The sequence below is a fragment of the Ambystoma mexicanum genome, chromosome 7q (genome assembly GCF_040938575.1).
Source record: "Ambystoma mexicanum isolate Mex_15411 chromosome 7q, UKY_AmexF1_1, whole genome shotgun sequence".
Classification (NCBI taxonomy): Eukaryota; Metazoa; Chordata; class Amphibia; order Caudata; family Ambystomatidae; genus Ambystoma; species Ambystoma mexicanum.
This window is the reverse complement of record NC_090941.1, coordinates 1122549407-1122573963: the sequence shown is the minus strand read 5'-3', so window position 1 is coordinate 1122573963 and position 24557 is coordinate 1122549407. Positions and strand designations below refer to the sequence as shown.

General features: G+C 46.1%; 1 protein-coding gene across 1 annotated transcript in view; it reads left to right on the top strand.

Annotated features, from left to right (window-relative positions):
• Positions 1 to 24557, top strand: part of LOC138528206 (pepsin A-like) — a 118911-nt gene that overhangs the window by 47559 nt on the left and 46795 nt on the right. The window contains exons 4-5 of the mRNA XM_069639663.1: positions 4671 to 4789; positions 17223 to 17419. Coding sequence (XP_069495764.1) covers positions 4671 to 4789; positions 17223 to 17419 — 316 coding nt within the window. The remainder of the gene's footprint in view (positions 1 to 4670; positions 4790 to 17222; positions 17420 to 24557) is intronic.

Sequence of the window (24557 nt, the reverse complement as noted above, 5' to 3'; positions counted from 1 at the left end):
GCACGTTTAAATCATTGTTCTTTTTCATTTCCAGAGCATCATGCAATTTGCTCATTCTGCATCCAGCTTATATCATGAACTAATCGGCACTAAATATAAGTGTGGGAATCTGTTACATGTTAAATAGGGTTGGGTTAATTAGTGTGTTAGTTTCATGTAAGTGTTATTCAGTGCAACTCAGCGCATTAACAAAGCATCCTGGAGCAAAGTGATCATTTTCTAGCATGTGCATTGGCATCTATATAAATTCAGCTGAGACTCATACTCTTGAGTCCATCTATGAGTCTTACACCCTTGGCCCTAGTTAAAGTTCAAACCCTCGCTCATATGTGAATGATGAAATGCAGAATCTGGATTTTTAAATGCAGAGTCTAGATTCCTTCACCGTTCTATTGTAGATGGTAGATGGTGTGTTTAATTAAAGTGTATATATTTTTTATTCAACCTTGATTGGACCCTCCCTTTGATATAGACTATGTTACAGTGTTGTTTCCGTCACTACTGGTTCACCTACACACCCCTCTTAAGAGCACAGCGTTACCTCAAGGGCCAATGCATGAAGCATATGTGTATTCATTCAATAGAATTCTTGTGTCAACAGTTCTACATGAGTTTGAACATCGAGATGAGCATTTCATTAATGTGCTCATGCCATTGCCTTTAAATAGATGTTAGTGCTCGTTATGCAGTGTTATATTCTGTGGGGACCGTGCATGTATAAGGCCCTGGCTATAAATGAATCCACAATGTCAACCGTTTTCTTTGTAGATCCCATCTCCCTATCCTCGCTTCTATGGGAAATGGGTCCTCTAATCTTTGACATCACCCACATATGCTCATTCATAGGGCTTATAAAGATGTCCCCAAAAAAGCAAGTTTCTAGGATCACAAATTCCCCATGATGAGTCCTGCAGAAACACCATAACAGTCTTTCATATAATTCTTTTTTTTATTAAGACTCAATCTTCGCTTCCTTCAATTTCACGGAAAGAGGGGACAGACTACAAGCCCCTCACCACACCGCAAGCGTTCTGCATGCACAGTGTTTGTCTCTCTACCTGCGTTACACCGGGGCTTTAACAGTGGGTGACTCCTAGGCCTCACTTAGATGGTCCAATAGGAGTGCCGGGCAGGTGACTCCTTTTCCCTGGACTTCATTCTTCTGCCATTACCTGGCCCATGAATGCTTTGTCTCTGTCCCCTCTCCTCCCACTGGCCTTACTACCTTGTCTATCTTCTGAATACCTGGCATATCACCATTTGGCAGCAAACCCATTTTAATAATGTGCGTGTAACTGGGCATTTGTGGGACAAAACTTGTGTTATGTTGTGGTTAGGTGGGCAAGGACTGACAACACGTCACTGGGGTTATAAGTACCTGTGGTGCAATGTTGGTATTTGACAGAGGATGGGGGTGTGTTGGCCTCTAATGAGCAAACGGGACATATGATGGCAACATGTAGCACATTATGTGAGCACAGAAGAGAAGATTGCCTGTGAGTGGTGTGTATACCTGGACACACACCCTAGCATTGCCTTACATCTTGTGGGAGTCCTCTAGCAGGAGAGGCTACTTGCGTGCACTCTGAGGAATACACGGACAGCTGCATGAGCACCTACTTCACACCCAAAGAAAAACCACCACTCTCAGCATCGCTCCTGGTGACCAACACTCAGAACCCACCCTCAGGTTCCAACGACTTGCCACCTTACAGAACTGTCGGATAACTACACATGCTACCTAGGCCTGGCTAGCCCAGCCGGTAGGCCTGTGATAAATGGATGGTTGTATCATGGAACGTCCCATGCTTCAACCATATTATGTATGCTTGTACCCTCTGCCATTATGCAACTCTCAGTTACTTCTGGAAGATAGGTAAATATTAAAATAATTCACAAAATAAAATAAATATCAGGTCACTGTATGAGAAATGGTGCACATGGACATGTTGCAGCACACTGAGCAATTGTTGAGGAATATCATACCATTAGATGGTGGCAATCATTGCTTGAATACCTGGACCTGGGATGGAAATACCTGGCAAACAGTACAGCTGCATGTATCACGTCTGAATTTCAGCAAGGGAAACTCCACATTTCATTATCCACATTTTAGCAAAGCTCTGAATTTTAACTAGGGCCACAGATGTGAGTCTCATGTCTGTGACTCGGGCTGAATCTAATAGATGCCAATGTTGGGAATGCACAGAACACATGCTAGAAAGTAATCACTTTGCTCCACAATATCACAGTTGTGGACTGAGTTGCACTGAAAATAAAACTAACATGAAACTAACAGACTCATTTACCTTATCCATTTAACATATAACAGATTCCCATACTAACATTTAGTGCAAACCAGTCCATGCCAGTTATATTAACGTGGTGCAGATTGATGGAAATGCATTGTAGTTTGGAAATGAAATATACTAAATATGCAGGCTTAAAGATGCGCCCTGTCTGAATGGGGATGTGATAAATCAGAAGTGTGGAATGTGGGATCCGTGCTGCTAAAGACATTGCATTGTTAAAAAGCATTCAGAGCAGGAAGACAGGACTGAGATGTAGCTATTATTTCCACTTATGAGCGGTGAGGATGGACATGGTCAGAACATTCTTGGACTGGCTGACTGACAAAAAGGGAGGCGGTTTGAATGACACGTGAGGTCTTAGAAAAAGGCTTGCACTAGAAAGGGCTGGGTCACTCACTCATTAACTCACTGGATCAGGAGCTGGCAGCTGTCTAAAGAATGTTCGTTCAAGGCACTCTATTCCTCTGGCTGACTTCAGGAGCAGAAAGGCTGGTAGAGGGTTTGTCCCAGGTGAAATGGGAGTGGACCAGATAAAGAGTTGTTGTGTACGACAACTAGATTGGGGTTGTGAGCAGTTCAAGAAACACACAATTAAAGATTTCTTTGGTAAGTTCAGTCAATTTGAGGAGTGTGCTGATGAGTGAATGTTTGATATTATATAGTGTAGAGTGGGTAAGTCATTTCATTTTTAGGTGTTGAACACTTACATTTTAAACCTGTATTTAAACCTGTATGTAAAACTGTGTTCATGTTTCTTCAAGTTTTGCTGCGAAAAAACTCAGATGTGACAGAAGCCTGTGCTCTGCAAAATTTTGTTGCGAAGTGCAAATCTAATGTTGGCAGAACTCTGGGCATTATTGCAAATAGAATGTTTTGAAACCCTTTGCAGGAAGGTCTTTTTTTGTGCTTGAATTACAACGTAGATGCACATGTCATTCTGTGTAACTTGCATATTTCTAACTTCTGATAAAGAATAACAATTCAAAAAAGTGAAATAGCCTCCGTGTACTTATTCTGTGCTCAGCTTTATTGGGTTGCATGCATAGAGATGCAGAATGGGTGGTAGAATATAAAAGTATAGTTAGTCTTTGTACATTGTGTAACTCTGAGAGGCTCTGAATTCATTTTGCTATTGTATCTACATGGTACATTTATTCTGAGATGCAAGCCAAAAGGGCATACTGTGGTATTGTAAATAAGATACCACAGAAGGGGATGAGTTAATTGTTTAGAGTGTACTAAGACCAGTATTCGATAACTGTTAGTGATTCCATAAAAAGAACAATTATCAGTTGGTACTCTGAAGTTAGGCTTACCACTATACCAAAAATACCCCTATACCACCAAATACCATGAGATATCAAAAATATAGCCAAAAAGATCTCTAACAGCACCATACAGCAAGTGGTGCGAGTACCTAGGCTTATATCGGCTATCTGTTTTGAAACTGGTTCACTTTTCACAATACTTGCTGTAAGCTAGTAGTACCCGGCATATGATGTGAGTACTTGGGCACATTGTGGCATCGCCTAGTGAGCAATTGGAGTACCAAGGCACACAGTCGGGTGCTTACATAATTAGTGTTATAACATGCTTAATACTAGTGTGTGGTTTCTAAGTCTGGGATTCAAACCTGTGTGTTTAAGCTCGGGGGGAGGGGGGAATCCAACCTGTATTGCACTGTGCTGTCTTGTTTCCAAGAGACACGCATTGCCCCTGAAATATCCCCAGGTACATAGTGGGGTACCCACGGATACATTGGTAGTACCTAGCAAATGGTGTGAGTACTTGAGCATTCATCGCTGGACATTGCAAGATCCAGATTCATAAATATAGGCAATCGCTTGTTCGCTGTTATCGGCCGACAAATGTGAAAAAGGGTTAAACCTGCCGACCTCTAATAAATGTACTCTTATCTCCCACCTGTTTCCTTGATATTGTTCCATTTTCTTCATCATGTTTTGTCAGTCTTTCTTTTCTTTTGAGCCCAAATACATTTCTGTCTGGCCAGTTTGCCCTTATAAATGCAAATAAATGAAAAGATTCTAATATTGTGGCAACACCTGGATTTTTCTGTAATACCTGCTGTAAGACAACTAGGCCTGGCAGACTGTGTGAATACACACCTGCAAAACAACACCTTCACTACATGCTCATCACCAACATTGTAAATGTACACGGAGACATGGCGCAGTATGTCGCATAATTACTGTCTCACCCATACCTAAGACAACTGGCACAGCCTTAACACAAACATATATAACACATCATTAAACCTCATGATGGTGCTAATTAAATGGGGTGTGGGGGTTTTGGGCATTGTAACAAATAATAAGACAGCTATCTTCATACCTACAGTGACTCATCACCGGTTCAACCCTGCCAAGTCCTCGACCTTCAAGTCCAATGGGGAAGCGTTGACGATTCAATACGGCACCGGGAGTATGGCCGGTGTCTTGGCTGTCGACACTGTTCAGGTACAAAAATGATCAACCGATTGTGAAGGCTGTACGAGGTACAGGAATGGAGAATGTGTACTCTAGTTTCTTTATCCTGAAATAAAATGTGATAAACAGATGATATCATACTGATTAGTGGTGGTGCTTATTGATGAGTTATTTGTGTTGCTTTCCTAAACAAAGAAAACTGGAATGAATTGTGAGGAATTGAAGTACAATTTCAAAAACTAGTGGATGATGTCAATACCCCCCTAAGCAGGACATTATGAGGCATTACCTCCAGTGCCATTGTTTCCACATCAGGCATAAGTCCTTGGTCATGTGTATACGTTATATTCTGGACCCACCCCCATAGTGTTCTGATGCATATATTGTCCATGTCAGACTAGCCAATACCCTGCATCTACAGCCCCACTAGCCAATACCCTGCCTCTACAGCCCCACTAGCCAATCTCCTGCATCTACTAGCCCCACTAGCCAATACCCTGCATCTACAGCCCCACTAGCCAATCTCCTGCACCTACAGCCCACCAGCCAATCTTTTGCATCTACAGCCCCACTAGAGGTCTCCTCCGTTCCAAGCAGTTCATCTCAGTGTTCTCCTTTGCAACCCCAGTGGCTGCACCAATGGGGATTTTCTATGTATCTCGTCACGTGAGATCTTGACTTTATTCCCCAAAGGATGAACTTCGGTTAGATTTACCCACCTTCCCACTACCTCTGCTTGATGTGAACATCCATCCGGTGCCCTAGAGAGTACCACAACTGTTCACTGGTGCAAGTGCAAAGCTGCACTCCATTCACACTAGGGCAAACTTTGCCCTGGCACAAAAATGCATTTAAAGTGCATGTTTTGCAGTAGGGCAGTTTTTGCCCTAGGGTTTATGCCATCCAAAATTGCACTTGTCATGGTGCAAATGTTTTCTAATATCACCCCAATGTGTGTTGCACTACTAGTGCTAATATGGTGCAACTTTGCACCTGCAGTTGTGCAAAGTGTCTGTAATCTGCCTGATGGTAAAGGTTCTGCACCTATATTTTCAACTTGAAGCACAGTTGTGATGTGTCTCTATTACCAGAGATTCTGTGAGCCCCTCCCCCCACCAACAAAGGCCACGCACACACACTTGTTGCTGGGTCAGGCTCCTCGGTCGCTCCGCTGCGTCCGGGAACGTCCACTTTATTTATACTGCACGCGGCGGAGTGCAACATCACTCTGCCGCGTGCATGTGCCCTTAAAGAGGCAGCACCACACTCCTCCTTTTTCATAACAAACAGAGAACAAAGGATAACTACCTACAGAATATAAGAACACTGCACACAAAGAAGCAGACCCCTTGAATCAGAGCCACCCTGTCACGCTTGTGAATTCCAGTCCACGGGGTGTTCACGCCAGTTCAGGGGTCCAGCACATAGTCACTCAGGTGGGCAGGCTTCCCCCTCCCAACCCTGTGGGGATACCTCCTGCCCGCCTCCCGGATCGTGCCCTCCTCACCTGAGCTCCCAAGCGCCGGGTAGCTTGGCGGATGGACCAGGCCACCACCCTCATCTGGTACATCAGTCACTACCCTTCTCTGCAACCCCTCTGACCGTGCTTCTCCCAGCTTCTTAAAGAAGCTGGCAATGCGAGTTACAGAGGCATTCCCATACGAGGCTGTGACCATCGAGCTGTGCACCGCTACCACGTCCAACGGACCAGTCTCGTAAGTAAAAGATAGTTTTCCTTGCGGATGATGATTCCTGATCAGCACTTCATCGCCCGGGACAAACTGCTGGGGGCAAAGTCCTCTTCGGATATTCTCCTGCTCAGTCCTGACTCTCCTCTCCCTTTCCACCTGCTCATCATTGATGACTGCCGACTCACATTCGCCCACTTCCGGGATGAGGCCCCTCGTCCACCGCCTGAACATTGCTTCAGCCGGCGCCACACCCGTGGATGTGTGTCTGGTGGCCCGGTACTCTCGTAAGAACTGGTAGAGGGCCCTCTGTAGACTGTGACCCTGGCCTTGAGCAATGCAAAAAACCTCATCAAACGTTCTGCCTCACCATTTTCCCGGGGCCAAAGTGGCGTGATCTTTCACTGATGGGCCCCATACTCCTCCATCATCTGGGCGAAGCTATCCCCTTAGGAATGTGGACCATTGACCAAGCAAAGCACCTGGTGCAGAACATGGGTGGCAAAGATATTCTCCATCGCGACAGCAACGTTCTCCAAACCCACCGACTCTATGAACTCTACCTCTGCGTAGCTGGACCATTCATCCACGACCACGAGAAAATGTGTGTCCCAGCCTGTGGATCCGAAGCCAGTGTGGATGACTTCCCATGGCTTGGTGCCTCGCGGCATGGTCTCTATGAAGGGTTCCTGCTGAGCTGGGGACGCCACCTGACACCACACACATGCCTCCACAAACTCTTCCACCCGCCTCTCCAGATCCGGAAAACACACCTTTTGTCGCAGGCGGGCCTTTGTCTTGGTTGTGCCTTGGTGTCCTTGGTGTGCCAGCTCAATCACCTGCGTAACCTTTACTTGTGGGATCACAATCCGGTCACCCCTGAGCAATAATCCTGACTCAGAGAATGCCAGCTCATCCCAGACCCTCCATAGCTGTTCCAACGCCGCCTTCGCTTCCTGGGTCCTCAGTGCCAATGTGTCCCCACAGATCTTCACGAGCCCTGCTGTAGAGCTGCTTTCAGGATGATGAAACACTCGTCCTCCACTGCCACCTGTTCCAGCTCACGGATCAGTACTGAGTTCGGAGAGGCCGCCTCCACCACCAGCCGGACATGCTCATCGTCCTCCTCTGCACTGATGTTCTGTGGCCCCTCTGGCTCCCCCCGTTTGTCTGAACAGGTAGTCAGCCACATTGTTGTTGCCGGGCCGGTACACAAGGGATACCCCATAATCCAGCAGGGCCAGCATCCACCGCTCAATCCTTGACAGCGGCTTCGAGGACAACCCCGCCAGTATGGGCAAAAGGGGCTTGTGATCCATGACCACCGTCACCGGCCTCCCCAGCACTTACATCCTGAAGTGACGACAGCCCCACAGGACCACCAATGCCGCTCTCTAAATTTGAGAGTACCTCTGCTCTGTCACAGACAGCACCTTGCTGGCATAGGCGACTGACCGGACCTCCGAGTTGGAGTCGATCTGAGTGAGCACAGCACCCAGTCCAAATGGGCTGACATCAACCACAATTTCCGATTGAAGAGACGGGTCAAAATAGGCCGTGGTGTCCTCCGCTGTCAAGGCCCCCTTTATGACCTCAAAAGCAGCCTGCTCCAGAGACCCCCACTGCCAGGTGACATCTTTCTTAGTCAGAGCCTGCAGCGGCTTGGACCAGGATGCAAGGTAGTTGATGAACCGGCCACAGTATGTGACCATTCCCAGAAAACACCAGACCTTTGCAGTGGCAGTCCAAGAGATTGAAGTTGCTCAAGGGTCCTTGCCAGCCTTCCCAAGTGTTCTACCTCTGACCATGCAAACACCAAGATGTCATCACTTATGTTCAACACTCCCTCCAAATTAGCAAGGGCACGGCGGATAATGTTCTGGAAGACCTCAGCCGCCAATGACACCCCAAAGCTCATGCGCTTATAGCGGTAGAGACCACGGTGTGTGGCAAATGTTGTTATGTACCATGACTCGTGGTGCAGCACAACCTGATGATATCTGGCCCTCGAGTCCAGTTTCGAAAAGAACCGTGCTCCTTGTAGCTCTGCAATGATGTCGTCTATGGTGGGGGTAATATGGCGCTCCCTTTTAATGGCTTTGTTTGGAAGCCGCATGTCCACACATATGTGCACTGAGTCTGGCTGCTTAGGTTTCCGGGCGATGACAATAGGAGACACCCACTGTGTCGGGCCTTCCACCTTCTCAATGATGTCCAATTTGACTAAGCTCTCCTGTTCTTTGTCAACCAAATCCCGCAGATGAAACAGGACCCGGCGATGCTTCAACGCAATCGATTGGATATACTCATGGATGTGGAGCCTCACCGGGTCACCTGCCATGCGCCTCATGTTATCAAATAGTCGAATGTACTTCGCAAGGAGCTCCTGTACACCCTCCACATAGACAGAATAGACAAAGTCACAATACCAAGCGCCTCCATTGCTGCATGGCTCAGCAAGGTGTTACTGCTGACGGTCGTAACATAGAAGTGGGCTTTGATCGAGGCTCACCGTGTCCTGCAATGGCTACAAATGCCCCATCCAACGGGATGGGTTGTGCCCCACCGAATGTAGAAATACGTGATTTGGGAGTCAGTAGCTTCCATGGCATCATAGTGTTCATGTGCCATGACATTCACTGATGCCCCTGTGTCGACCAGCACCGGGACCGATGATCTGTTCACCTATACCAGGCACTGTGGCTGTCTCCTGTTGTTGGACCGCAGAACGCCCACGCTCGACACAAAGAACACGTTCTCCTCCCTGTCATCGTCTTCCTGAGGAGCACCTTCCTCCCCTTGATCAACCTGGGTGACGTTGGGCCGGCGCTGTTGCTGGAAGAATCGCGCTTTAACGGGTCTTCTCTGGACCACGGTCGGCAGTGGAGCTTGGCACGTTCGGGCATGGTGTTCTGACGTCCTGTAGTGGCCACATGACTTCCCCTGCGCAGGGCACTCTGCGGGGTGTCAGAGGTTATATCCGCTCTTCATGCAGGAGTCCATTGTTCTTGTGCCACGGTCACGTTGGATACCTCCTGGACATCTAGCACCTCTGCCGTCCTGGCCACGGCCCACTGCAAAGACTTCTTCCAAATTCCCTGGGCGCACCCCGCCTCCATTCTAGATGCTCTCACCCCGGACACCGTCCAAGGTACAAAATGCGAGGTAGCGTAAGTCGTGTCGTAGTTCGTGCAGCACCTGTCTCGGTAGCTCGCCTGACGTGCACCCTTGGATAAGTTGGTTGCGGATCATCGTGTCCAGATTGTCCCATTTACATGGAATTGAAATTCGGTGCAACCTGCCGTAGAACGTGTCCAATGTCTCCTCATCCTTCTGGCGGGTGAAGCACACAATGAAACGTTCATAGTCAGTGTTTGCCAGTTGCATGAAATATTCCCTCAGAGCGGTCTTCGCAGCGTCATATGTGGCATTGGGAGGCTGCAAGGACTGAAACACCTCATGTACCGCAGGCCCAGCAAAATACAGCAATGTTGCCACCTTGCTATCATCGTTGGTCTCACTCGTGGCTCTGAAGTACATGTCCAGCCTGTCGATCCACATTTTCCATCTTGGCCCCAGAATGGACAGAGAACCTGAGATGTCAAATTCGGGCATTGGTTGAAGTGCCCCTTGCTGTCTCATCACAAGCGCTGCCTGGGGAGCAGGAGGTGCTGCTGCAGCTTGACCATCCTGCATGGAAGCGAGCGCACAGGCACCCCACCCAGACTAGATGGGGCTGCAACTCACTGTTGATGTAGCACACAGAAGATAAGTGTGACATTATTAATGAGACACTGCTCCTGCAATCTTCTGATGACTCCTCTACCACCATGGAAAAAGGCCTAGACTGCCTTCCCAGGGACACTGAAAAAGTGTCCAAAATGTGGAAAATTAGGGGCACCAGGCAAGCACCCAGCTCAGCAGTGCACAGAATGGGCAGATGTTGCTGCCAAGGGACCTCCTAGCCACTCCAGTGGATCCCAAAATTTATCAGGGTGGGCCCAGGGGAACAGACAAAAGAATTGTGAATTGTCCTTGTAAATAGTTCTACTTATTGCTCTAATGGACTGTTCATGTTTGTAAATATGCTTCTCTCACTTTGTACCTGGTGTTATATTGTAAAGCACTTTGGCTTAAAGCGCTATATAAATTCAATAAACATAAAAAATAAACATAACAAACATAATTGCAGGCCCCCCCAGCTCCTCGCCTCATACTCGACGTGAAAAATGATGAAATTCACTTCAAATGCACAGCATGTGCAATATCAGCTGTTCCGCTGATGAGGTATCAAAAAATTCAGCCCGGATGGCGCTCAGACCCTCCAACTTAGAGCCGCGACCATCCAGAGCGGGTGTCCAAAATGCCGGCCAAACCGTGTGGTTCCTCCCCTCTACGCGGCATTCAGAATGGTGAAATAATCATCAAAAGAAAGAAAACAATCACTGCCTTCACCACCGTGCCCAGGTTTACACAATCGCCTGCTTCATTGCCACTGTGTTGTGTCTCCGTTACCGGAGATTCCGTGAGCCCCTCCTCCCACCAACAAAGGCCACGCACACATTTGTTGCTGGGTCGGGCTCCCCAGTCGCTCTGCTGTGGCCGGGAATGCCCACTTTATTTTTACTGCACGCGGAAGAGTGCAACGTCACTCCGCCGTGTGCATGTGCCCTTAAAGGGGCAGCACCACACTAGTGTAGGGTCTGTCCCTGGAGCGAAGTGTTTACTCAAGGTTTTAGAGCTGTTCTCTGTAAACCTTGAAGAGGAATTATAAAAAAAGGTCACCAATGCTGGGCTTTAAAAAAACGAAATTCTATTAGCACCCTGGGTGAGTGCGGCAGCCAGTCAGTGTGCAGAGTGTGGGTTGACTCTCCTGACCCAAGACCTTACTCTGAGGACAATCTCTCCTGCTCTCACCCTCATGCCATGTTCCCTCCCTCATCCTGCCAATTCTCTGACCCCAATTCCCTACCCCCACGACCTCCACAGCCCATGTTGTGCCGCTGTGCCGCTCTATATGCTGTGGCTGCCAAGAGTTCCATGGCAGCCATGTTGAGTGGGGAATATTTATGTGTCTGGAAGGGGACGTGTCTCAAATCACTGCAGGCTTTTATTTCAGACAAATTCATAGCTCTCAGCAGCCTGGTTAGAAACCCAGGGCCCAAATATCAATATTCACCCAGCACCTGTACATCGCAAAGCCTAGAATTGTCCCTGTTCACAGCTGAAAAGTGGCCAAATGTTATATACCTTACTGATTCAATCCACTACAGATTGAGTCATGTCAATCTGTCGACATCCACTACATATCAGAATTGAGACATTTTTCCTCTCGATCATCCAATCAGGATTCATTGATTTACATGAGACCTCTGATGTTGTTTCGCGATTGGGTCATTGGAATCCCACAAACCAATGTCTCTGACTTGACCTAAAGACGTGAGCTCCCATTGTTCATCAGACATAAATGGTAGACCTCAGGGCATTGTATGGCGTGTGGCTGAGGCTCTGAACCTATTGCCTGGCTGTTGTTGACATGTACTGTGTTCACTGTGGTATACCCGGTTTGTGTGTTCACTACGACACACTCTGTCTAGCATTCTGACCTTTCTGAAGTGATTATATTGATGACGTGCAATTGGCCAAAGTTGACATGCATATTGATAAATGTGCTTGCCAAGATGTTTGAGGATAGCTCGGTGTGTTAAGCACTGTTTGCAAAGATTTGTGTTCATATCCAAGAGATCAATACCAAATTCCAGCAAGGCCAACTCGCCCTTTCCTAGTCCGAAGTTGATATGAAACTACATGCAAATGTACTTTCTTTTGTAGCACAAAAGGTTCTATTATCACCAATGTTACTTGACCTGATAGTGGTTGCTATAGAAACTCAGATAGCATCAGTATTGTTAAGGCCTAGAAGTCGGTTTCTCAGTTGGGGGTTGTAAAACCTAGGCTGCTACCCCCAGTAATGAGCATAGTGTTAGTTCAGAGAATTGATTCTAGACTGTGTAACCAAAGCGTGTATGCTTGAATCCCGGCTTCACCAGCAGATGACACAGTGATCCTGAAACAATGTTCATATATCCCTGACAGCATTGTGAAAATATTTTAAGATCAAATAAATTTCTTTCACTCCATTGCTTGGTGGTGGAGAAAATGAAGCTAGAATCATTCAGATTTTGCAGAACATGCTTCTATAACTTTTTTTGTTTTTAAAAATGGTCATGTTGGGTGCTGTAATTTGTGTACTTTCCAAGTCAATTATATTTAATGGGATTATTATGGTTCATGGTATGAACTGTAAAAGAAAGTGGCAAAGTACAGAAATTGCAAATTGTCTGCAAAACTCAGCTTCACCTCTTAACCACGGTGTCATCCTTGGCATCTCATTTAATCGTGTATTGCCTAACTTGTCACAAGGGGCCGTCCCTAAACCTATCAAAACTGTCATCCCTTCAGAGTGGTTTTGTTCTCAGGGTAGAGTCTTCAAAAGCCTCCGCACAGTAGCGTAACACACGATTTGGGGGCCCACCTCTGAGCCATGCTGAGGGGGCCCCCGCACAACTCAGCAACAAATCACGGGTCGCGCCACAGTCTGGGCCAGCCTATATTACCACACTTGCGCAATACAAAGGGGTATGCCGCACACTGCACTAGGAGAAAGATAAAAATATGTGTCTTAATGCAATGCATAGCACACGTTCTAATAAAAATTGGCTAAAGAGCCAGAATGTTTGCAATTGTATTGTAGGGTAACACCAGTCCAATACATGCAAGTCACCAACAGTGCACAGGAACATAATGCTTTGCTATTAAAAATGCCATGCCACATTGAAAACATGTCCCACTGGCTGCACAATGTAGACCATTGTAGACTCGTAATAACATTACAGTAAAGAATGCCAGGCCGTATTTAGATATACCCAGACTGGTTGCACAAAAATGCCAGTCAAAGCAATAAGACTCATCAAAAAGAGAGCACACATTCAAGGCTGCATCTCTGCGGCATCTAACAACAAACTCTTTAAAATCTGCAAGGAACTGGCCAATCGTGTTGCAGTCTCTACCTCTCCTGTTCCCTCAACAGGCCCTCAATACGGCTTTGGCCTCTCTCTCCTCTGCTAAAACTCAGGACATCCTGTCCACCATCTCCTCTTCCTCTCTCGGCCCCCCTTTGGCCATCACTCCATAACCTCCTCATGTCTTCTCTTTCTCTCTAACACCTGACAAGGTTTCCAGGAAAGTCCCATCTATGGAAGGGTCGTCAAAACAGGTGCTCACGTGCTCCTCCAGAACCATCAAGGCCGATTTCTGTGATCATTTTTTTGCCACTGGAACTTTCTCCTCTACAAAACTCTTGGAAAAGCTGGCCATCTCCCAGCTCACTCTCCACACTGAATCTGTTGGTTGTCTCCATGACCGTCAGTCTGGCTTAAGAGCTACCAGAGGCACGGAAACTGCTCACGTAAACACCTGTGAAGATCTGATCTCTAACCTTGATTCCAGCATTTCTTCTGTCCTCATCCTCCTTGAATTTTCCTCTGATTTCGACATTGTCAAACACGCCAACCTGATCAATCGACTGCGTGAGAACCTGGGCATCATGGATCAGGCCATGGAGTGGCTGACTCCCTTCCTCTTGGACCGCCCCTCCCAGGTCCAACTTGGTCCCTTTCACTCCACCACCTCTCTCTACCTGTGGCATTCCCCAGGGATATACCCTCTCACCCTTGTTTTTCAACCTCTACTTGGCCCCTTTGGCCCATCTGATCTCTACCTTCTCCTCTAATTTTCAGTGTTATGCGGCTGGCACTCAGCTTTCCTTCAGGCTTCCCTCAACCTGCTCTCCTCTCTCACTCATTCCTGGTGTCATCTTCAACTCCGCTCTCTCTTTCTCTCCTCACATCGCGGACGTCGCCAAGAAGTCCTACTATGAACTGCTCCTCCTCAAAGGGACTCTGACCTTTCTCACTTTCACCGAGAAGCTCAATGTCTACAGAACCCTAGGTCTCTCTAGGCTGGACTACTGCAACAGCCTCTTTCTCAATTACCTTCCTCTACTCTCCGCCCTGTGCAACTAATCCAGAACAGGACTGCAAGTCTTATCCTTGACCTCAAGCCCAGGGACCATATGGTTCTAGCCCTGAAACCTCTCCACTGGCTCCCGGTGGCTGCAAGGATCAAGGTCAAGACCCTTTGCATTGTCCACAAGGCTTACTGGGGCTGGGATCTGCACTACATCAAACGCTCTCTTCCAAAATACCTTCCTTCTCGAGCCCTAAGGGTTAGATGCTTCTACAACCAGAGAGTCGGGGGAGGGTATATCCCTCTCCCCTGCAGGTGCCTCCCTCTGGAATGGCCTCCCTGCCCTCCCAAACTTTAGCCAGACCACCTGAAGTTCCGGAAGCAGCTCAAAACGTTCTTCTTCTCCTCTGCTTTCTCCCTCTCCCTCACCTGCTGACCTACCTGTCTGCTGTTCCAACTGGTTGCTTGGCTAATCTCAGTCTCACTGAGTCTTTCTTGATCAGTCACCCTTGCGCTGCAAGGGCCTACCACGCAGTTAGGGGCTGTAACTGTAACCCTACAGTCCCTTGATCTCTTTGCACTACCCAGAGCTGTGCTGCCCTGACTGCACTTACTCAGAGCATTGCAGCCCTGTTTCCCCTTCCCTCTCCCTTGCACTTCCCCCCTCCCTTTCCCCTTGCACTTCTCGTTCTCGCACTTGCACGTTCTGATGACGCAAGGCTTAGTAAGATCATTTGTCTTGTCCTCCCTCTGTTTTCCTTCCATTGTCTTGTCATGCCTAAAAACACTTGTTTACAGATGCGTTACATACAACTTATCACATCATATGATATAATTTTATCACAGATGCCCAGAATAATATACAGAGCAGCAGTAAGAAACTGCAAGACTGGCAGAACCCAAATGCCAGTCTAGCCAGGTAATTACACTTAGCAAGACTGCTTTATCAGAAATGCCCAATTAAAAATAAGCCATACCAAACTGGGGAATGACTAGACTGGTTGCACCAAAATGCCTCTCTAGCCACTAATACCACATATCATGCCTGCATAGCATGGACATGGGCGACCATTATGATTTATTGCACAATCCCCTTCCCCCACATCCACATCCCCCACACAAAAGTGTGCATCCTTTGACCATACACGCACACACGCATACCCAGCCACCCATAGATGTCTGTGCACTCTTTCACCATACACTCACACACGCACATGTCATGGGGTTGGGGGGAGCCATGATACTTCCAAAATAAATAGTTTCTTTTTGCAGTCACTCTGACTTTATACAGAAGTTATTTCCGTTAAGGACAGAACTATAACGGAAATAATGTCTTTATGAAGACAGAGTGACTTCAAAAATAAACTATTTCTTTTTGAACTCATAGGGCTCACCCACCCCATGACATGGAGGCCTCCAGCCTAGGGTCTTCATGTCATGGGGTGGAGGTAGCCGCGGGACTTCAAAAAGAAAGTTTCTTTTTGTATTTACTCTGCCTTCATTAAGAAATTATTTCTGTTACAGAAATAAAGTCTTTATAAATGCAGATTGAATTAAAAAAGAACCATTCAAAAAAAAAATATTGGCAAACAAATCTTGTCTTTTTTTTTTTACTCCAAATGGGGCCCCCTCCCAGGACATATAGTTTTGCTTCATCTATAATAACAGCGAGCATTGATACACTGCACAACACATCCGCGTGCTTCTTTGCTCTCGACGCGTACATGACTTGTACACCATGTTCCTCTTCTAACCTCCGCCTGCATGTATTTGTATTTTATTACGTTTTATATATCGCTTTTTACCAAAGCGCTTCACAGAGAACAGTCAGCAGTACATTAAAATCCGCAACAGAAGGTGGTGTTCAAAATCAACCAGTAACAATCAAACAGATGGCTGACGTAAATGAGCTTTTAAGGAAGAGCGAAACAGAGAATAGGAGGTAATGGCGCAGAGAGATAGAGGAGGGAGGTTCCAGTGAAGGGGGGCAAGAAGTTGGAAAGATCGAGAGCGAGATTGCGCACTGTGGGCAGGAGGAACAGTACATTGAAAAAGTTCAGCAGAACAGAGAGGCCAAAGGCGAAAGTAGAATGAGTAAGAGAGGCAAGGTAATCGAGGGCAAGACCATGGAGAGATTTGAACACTGGGCAGAGGAAATTGTATTTGCACTGAGAGTGAAAAGAGAGCCATCCGAGAGAGCCATCCGAAGGGGAAATAGAGTCTCGGTAAGAGAGCAGACAAAGTGAGCGAATAGAAGAGTCATAGGTTGATCTAGGAGGGACAAGAGGAGAGGAGGGAAGAGCATGAATACAGACACCTTCCTTCTAGGTGGTAGTGTGCCTCCACTGTCTACGCTGTGGCATGTGTAGCAGCTTTCTCCTTCCTTCCTACTGCTCTCCTCTCTCCACACTTGAGCTCCTTTACATTCTGCCACGCTGCCAATCTAACTCATCTGTCTATTCTGGGTTATGTGCACCTTGTTCATAGGATCTGTGCCCTGCACTTTTACTATAGCCTATACATCTTGCTCTTGGGTGCTATTGACCAAAGCAAGTGCCTTGTCCCTAGGCTAGAACACGAGTACCCTTATCATGGACTGCTAATTGTGCCCTTAACAACCTCCTTGTTTATCATTCTGATTGCACCAGGAATTAGGAGGGTGATGGGGCTGGAAGAGAGATCCCATACTTAGTATAACAGCTGCAAGGCATCATTTCATTAACCTGCTGTGATTTGCCTTCTTTTAGGTGGGAAATGCCAATGTCACCAACCAGGTATTTGGCCTGAGTGACACTGAAGCAGAGTTCTTCTCCTATATGGAATTTGATGGGATCTTCGGGCTGGGATATCCTGCACTTTCCTTCGATGGAGCTACCCCAGTCTTTGATAACATGTGGAAGCAGCAACTGGTGTCCCAGGACCTCTTCTCTGTCTTTTTGAGTTCGTAAGTCAGACCACAATCATATACAATACTTGAATCTAGAAGACAAATGGCACATTCTACAAAGCAATACATCATTTAACAAAATATTAAACTTGTTTCTGTTCAAATCGAAAAATAACACATCACTGTTTGACATCTTGGACTGTGTGGCTTGCAGAGTGGTCCAAGCAAAATAATTACAATGATTGGTTGTTTCTACCCTGCTCCTCTGCAACCCCCGGGTCCATCCCCAAGTGCAGCGCTGCCTTGCCTCCCATCTAGGTTTGCTCTTTATAAATCCAATGCCTACATACATAGATACATACATGCATACATAGATACATACATGCATACATGTGTACACAGACTTTTTATGAAAGAATTGAATCCAGTGTGAGAGCAAACAGATCAGGTTATTGTCCTTGTTCGGCCCTACACTACTCTATAGTACACTACACTATGCTACACTATAATTCGATATACTACACTACACCACCCGAGGCTTTGGTGGAGTCCTATCTTTCTGGCATAATCTCTGCTGCGCCCACAGGGAAGAGCATGTTGGAAGATTAATAAGAAACCTAACGTGATCAGACTTTTGGAGACCATAAGAGTGGCGTGTCCCTACCCTACAAGAGGTGGAGCAAGCTCCAGGGGGACTGAGCGGGTGCAGTGGGGAAACAGAGCACAATAGGAAGAGTCCCTCCTCAGAGAGTTTATACATAGAACTATTGAACACTTACGGAATATTTTTCCTGTAGGTACACAAGATATATGTTTGGTTTCAGGACAGGAAAACTACAGCTCGACTCCATAACGTTGATAGATGGGAGTTGTAACGGCTCTATTGGGTGAGATGAAGACATTACAATTGTCCATCCACGTGAGATAAAATTATGGGATATGTTAGTAATAACTTCCTCCCTCTTTTTCTCTCTCCCTCCCATCCCCTGACTGGGGACTCCAGTTTCAGCTCTTACAATCAGAAGAAATCTGACCGCACACAATTAGTGCGAGTCTCCAGCCCGGAAGAAAGTGGTGACACTTATCGCTATACCACTGAAACTGGTCGGCTTCCCATGTGATCTGAGTAGACTAACACAGATCAGCAAGATCCCTACATCAGATCTTTTTTCGATTTGATCCCAACACCAGAAGGGATCTTTTACTTTTACTGAGAGGGGAACAGAGCTCACGGACATGAAAAAAGCAGACCTCCGAAAATCTCCCCTAAAACAAATAGGATTTACCTTTGACTTCTAGCCATCTTTGACTAGCCATAGCCAAGGTTTCCCCACAGTTGGTGCCAGTGGTCACACTGGGATGGAATTTGGCACTGCAAATAACTAGTACCCTCCTTTAGCATTCCAACACAGCTCTTACATAAACTATTCATTTGAAGGGCCGTGATAGTCCCCTTACAATCCCACATGATCCACCAATTACCAGTGCTACTTACCCCAGCTCTGCTCAATGGCGTTCAGCACTGAGCCACATGAAGCACAAATGTTACAACTGCAGTTTTTCTGAGTACCTCAATCTCAGCAGATGCCCCCAGTATCCTCCACATCCGCAAAACACTAATACATGGCTCTTTCAACCATACCTCCCTCCACAACAAAAGTACTGTGCTACGCAATGGAGTAACATACACACATGTGGACTCCCGAGGGTGCCGAGTGACGTTATTAGTGTCCTCTTTTCCCTACTGAAATGATCAGTCTACCGTCTGCAAGGTATCTGCACCCTCATTGGTCCTAACACCTGGACCCTCCTAAACCCTCCTAAACCCTCCTAAACGCTCACTGAGAAATAACTATAAACATAGGGGCACAGTCTTGTGGGCTGACACAGATGATGGGTGAGCTGCAAAGCCCTGGACATGTCCAGATTGACAGAAGAGTCCAGTAATGCGTTCATGGCTTCTGAAGCTGAACTCAAGCAAATGGTGAACTATGGAATGATGAGCTAAGGGGCAGCATTGTACTTGTGTGTCCTACAAGGTCTATGATCCATTGATCATTTCACACCCAGATTCTTCTCCCCTCTCCAGCAATTACCATCAAGACTCAGAGAAGATTAACGCGACCTATCAGACCATTCAAACTTGAATGGCCTCCAACTTCCTCTGTCTTAAGGATGATACAACTGAGTTACCAGTTGTCGGCCTCCCCAATGTGATCAACAACCTTGGCCAGCAATATGCCTCCTTTATCATCAATGGTATTAACACCCCCGTCTCACAGTCTGTAAAAACCGTGGGAGTCTAATTAGACACCTCCCTCTCGCTCGCATGCCAAGTTAACGCTATCTCCTCCTCGGCAACCCACACCATTAAACTTATGAACGCCTGCAGGCCCTTCCTATCGCTCAACAGCTACCTTACCATTTCCCTTGGCATCATAGGTGCAATCTTGGCTGTTGCAACACACTTTTCACTAGCTCTGCCAAGCATACCATTCACAAGTTACAGGTGATCCAAAACAATGCTCTCAGTTCTGCACTAAACATTCCTAGAGAGCACATCACCACTGCCAGAAGAAAGGCCCATTGGCTCCCAATACAAGAAATAATTATATTTCAAACGTTTCCAATTACCCTCTGGTGCCTTTCTAAGTAGCTCCCCCTTATCTGGCTCAGCAATTCACGGGAGCCTTGTCGACTAGGCCACCCAGAGCAGCCTATGCCAACAGGATCATCCTGCCCAAATTCAGGCTGTCAGGAGCGGGTGGTTCAAGCTTCCCAGTCATTGCAGCTAAACTGTGGAACACAATCCCCACCAACACTGAGAGCAGAACAATCTTACAGGAACTTCCGCAAATTATTGAAAGCGTGACTCTTCACATACTGCACTGTGACTCTATTTCAGAAACACGATCTTGTAACATTCTTCAATGCCTGTGCAAGCTGCTTCCTGAAGCCTAAGGGTTTAGTGTGCAATACATGTATAAATAAATAAATAAATAAATAAATAAATGTATTTAGAGTAAAAACATGTTAATGGAGCTGACATTTTACAGTTGGGTCAGTCATATTGTTTTTCAGTCAGCTTACTCTTGACTCAATGCACATTCGAATGCCAGTGTTCTCTTATTATGCTCATCCATTTCTTTACATCCTGTTGTGAATCCTCTGATGTTATCCCTTCTCCCCTAGGGGGAGCCCTACCCAGGAGGCCAGGACACATGAGGCCAGGAAGGTGAGGCTACCACCCGATAGTCCCCCTGGGGGTGGTACTTAGCAGGAAGATCTCATGGGGAGGGATCCCCCCTATGGGACTAGGGAAGACTCTTCAGAATATGTGTTATGTCAAAAATACATCCCAACCTCCCTTATTCTCATTCCCTGAGCACAGCACAATAGTCCCCCACACTTTTGTTTACTTATGTAGAGAGCATAGTCCAACCCTTGCGAGAACCACTGAGACGAGGAAACGTAAGGACTACTTCTCTGAAGTATGTTGGACAACTGGGATGAGGAAGAGTGCAGCAAACGCAATAAGGATTGATCATACTTGTACTGGGACGAAGAAGATGCACGGAGCAATGAAGAGCACCCACAGAACCACAATGAGCATTCCAGTCTATACAGACATTGTGCAAGCATAAACACTGACGAGGGACTCAAAACAGCATCAAGCATTCCCTGGATGAACTGTGAGAGCAAGCACGGTCCACGAAAGAGGAATATGGTAGACAGGGATGCCGAGGCAGGAGCAAGAAGGTCTGGAGCCAGTCTAGATCAAAGGGACAGCTCGGTAAGGCAGGAAAGGGAAGCTCCCAACTTTCCTGATAACTGGGAAGCACAGGAAGTTAGAGCTGTGCTACTTGAAGCAAAGGTATCACTGAAGAGCTACCTCAGACCAAGGAAAGACCATGAGGATCGGGGAAGCCCTCCAGCTAACCGCAGGCACCAAGAAAAAAACTGAAACTATTGTGGACCAGAAGAAAACCTACGCAGGTTACCGAGAACATGCTGGTGCCCTGGCAAGGTAGTGGAAAGTCCAGAGGGGAGAGAGGGAAGTCAAGAATACAGGGTCTGGGACCCTGACAGAGGGAAAATAACTGTGTTACACTTTTGAGCCACATGATAGTAATTGGTAGGAAAGTGAACCTAGTCTATCTGTGAAACCAAGCAAGAAAGGTGAGTCTGGGACCCATCACCTTGTTACTTAGTTGATTTAGAGTGTAAGGAAAGGAAATAGGTGTTTGACACACAACTGTGGTCTACTTGCACTCAAAATCTGTGCAAGTTAGTGTTTGTACACAGCACAGAATTAGTAATAGACATAGTAAACAGGCTGCCACCCACCGTGGTAGACAAATCTTTTTTTTATTGTTATTATGCGTAATGTTATAGTGTGCAAAGAGTACTGCAATGTGCACGTATTTCCGAGCTTTAAAAGAAAATACTAGGTATGCAGGTTCAAATATGTATAGACGGGCATGGTTGAGGGGTGATAGGAGGCAGTGGAATTGCAATCATTGGCATTGCAATGGCCCTATGTGGGTCATTTGTTAAGAGCAAAACCAAAGGATGCCTGTCGGCTCTATGCATCCCTTTGTATGACATCTCTCTCTAGATACACCCCAATGCCAATAGTTTGAGTACTAGGTGGTGCATCGTTGCTACCTACGAACCATGGATTATGGTGACAGTCTAGTGAACGAAAGGCAGTGGCAAACAGAACAGGTGTCTTCAGAGTCTACGTTTGTGGATACCTTCATTGAACAGGAGGACATTGGAAATACTACCTTAAGGAAGATCAATAAGACATTGCAGCAGAAAGAATGTAATATTGTCACATCGAATCCCTCAAAGTAGGTGGTCACGGGGAAGAGAAGCTCAGGACAAACAAAGACATTTGAAGATGAACTAAAGTAAATACAGCTTCATAATTTAGAAATTGTGATCCAGGGAGAGTCCAAGATGTTGGGAAGGCACTGTGTTATGAAGGCTCAAAAATACATTCTCCATAGGCTGCGCAAGAGAACAGGACACAGCACAGTTCTCCAGAACTCGGATTCCAAGAATGGTCCATCATGGCGGGATGTGGAATGTTGAGTTTCGCAACATGTATACATCACAGAGACGCATTGAAAATGACAAGCCCCAGCATAAACCTATCTTGAACTTTTATGTTCTATGGAGATACTTTAAAATGAGTGAATCATCTGAGACCGCTGAAGTATAATGGCAATTTAGAGCATTATGTGTGATGATCAGGGAAACAGTGCAATGAGAGACCCCGCGATGGCACAAGCTTTCAACTCCAAGCAGGAGCACTCACAGACAGGGTGGTAATCGAAGACACTGATGGGCCAAGAGACTGGTGAGTGAGGAGGAAGAACAGAGTTGGTATTGAGAGTAGTGTGAGCAGGCACGCAGAAGAACAGTTTTAGCATAGAGGAAGGGATTGCTCTACGATTACACAATGCACCACACAGAATGATGGTTGTAGGCATAGAGGAATTGACCTCTCTATGCTTCCACAACACAGCAGCCATTTTTAAAAAATAGACTTGTCTAATTGAATAGATGGTGGCTGTATTTAAGGGATATAGACAGGAGGAAGCAATACCAAACAGAATAAGAACATACACACATACCATCATATGTAATAACGGGCACAAACAAGTGGGATGCCACTTACAGTAAATCCACCAGAAGCATTCATACCCAATCCAGGGGTACCAGCAATACCAATGAATGATTGGAAGCAATATTGGTGCAATTATCTAAGCGCGGTAGAACATGAAGTTATCAGTCCAGAAAAGAAGACATCCTTACTGTTATATGCATTGGGTCCAGAGGGGCAAACAAAGTATGTAGAGATTCCTCTAATTACAGATGATCATGGTGGGGGGGCATTAATGCATATGAGAAAGCACTTAAGCAACTGGATAAGTATTACACCCTGAAAACAAATATAGGTTTAATGGAACTACATCATTACTGTGCCCCCATCACTGAGACCTCCGAAAATGTTGACTTTATTTTTTACTCTGTTTACACCACATATATTTGTGGGGGCATAAAGGTATATAATGCAAGTAGGAGGGTTGTGGGGGGACTCCCCCACATATATATGTGGTGTAAAGGGGGTCAAATTAAAAAAAGGCGTCAATTTCGAGGTGGCAGTGATGGGAGTCGCAGTATTCATATAGATCCACACGGAAGCAAGAACTGCATGAGCCGGGTTAATAATATGTAAGGGGTGCTTCATGTGACTTTACGATTAGAATGGGGACTGATGTGCTCATCAAAGAACAGATAAGTATACACACAAACAATACATTCACATGCGAGAGGTTCTGTATTTGTGGGTATCCCACGTTGGAGGATGCAATAGTCATTGCGAAGAAGGTGGCGCATACCCAATTATGTTCCAAGACCATTGAGAGGAACAAAAGGCAGATGGGGCTGAGGTAACAGGGTCAAAGGAAGCTGATCAAGTGAGCATAGTAGTTACAAAGAGTAAGAGGGGGGTCAGTGAGAAGGCAATCCAATAGTATGAAGGTGAAGGAGTAAAGAGAAGGACACTGATAATGGCAGAGTGCGAGAAGAGTAATTGTTTTCATTGTGTAATCAGAGGTAATTTTGCAGCTACATGTCGTAGAAAAAAGGAAGTGTCATGTGTGCAGGAAGAGGAAGAAAGTAGTTCTGACAAGGATTGAGTTGTCACTGTGCTGAAGGCCACGAAGGATGAGTCAAACATAAAATCTCCTAGTTGCCTGATGCAAGTCAATGGCCTTCCAGTCAAAGTAAGAGCGAACAGTTGCTCACCATACTCAATAATGATAGACAATAAGTGGAAGAGAATGTGAAGAGAGGGGCTGAAAGAAAACCAGCGCAATTCAAATATCAGAGATCTTGGAGGATTTGAAAGATCAAGGATTAATATTATAGGAATGTTCCAAACAGTGGTAGAGTAGTACAAAGACAGTATGGCTGTGGTGAGCATGTACTTGGCAAGGAAAGGTGTAGGCATTATGTGTTGACGAGACCAGGCACCTTACTAATTAATTTAGACCCCCAAGACAAGGAGAACCAGTCATCTTTATAACAGGGAACAGCACAGAAGAAGAACGGTTTCCAGAAGTATTCATAAAAAGGACTGGTTGCTTGAAGGAAAATACTAATGAAAGTAATATTAAAG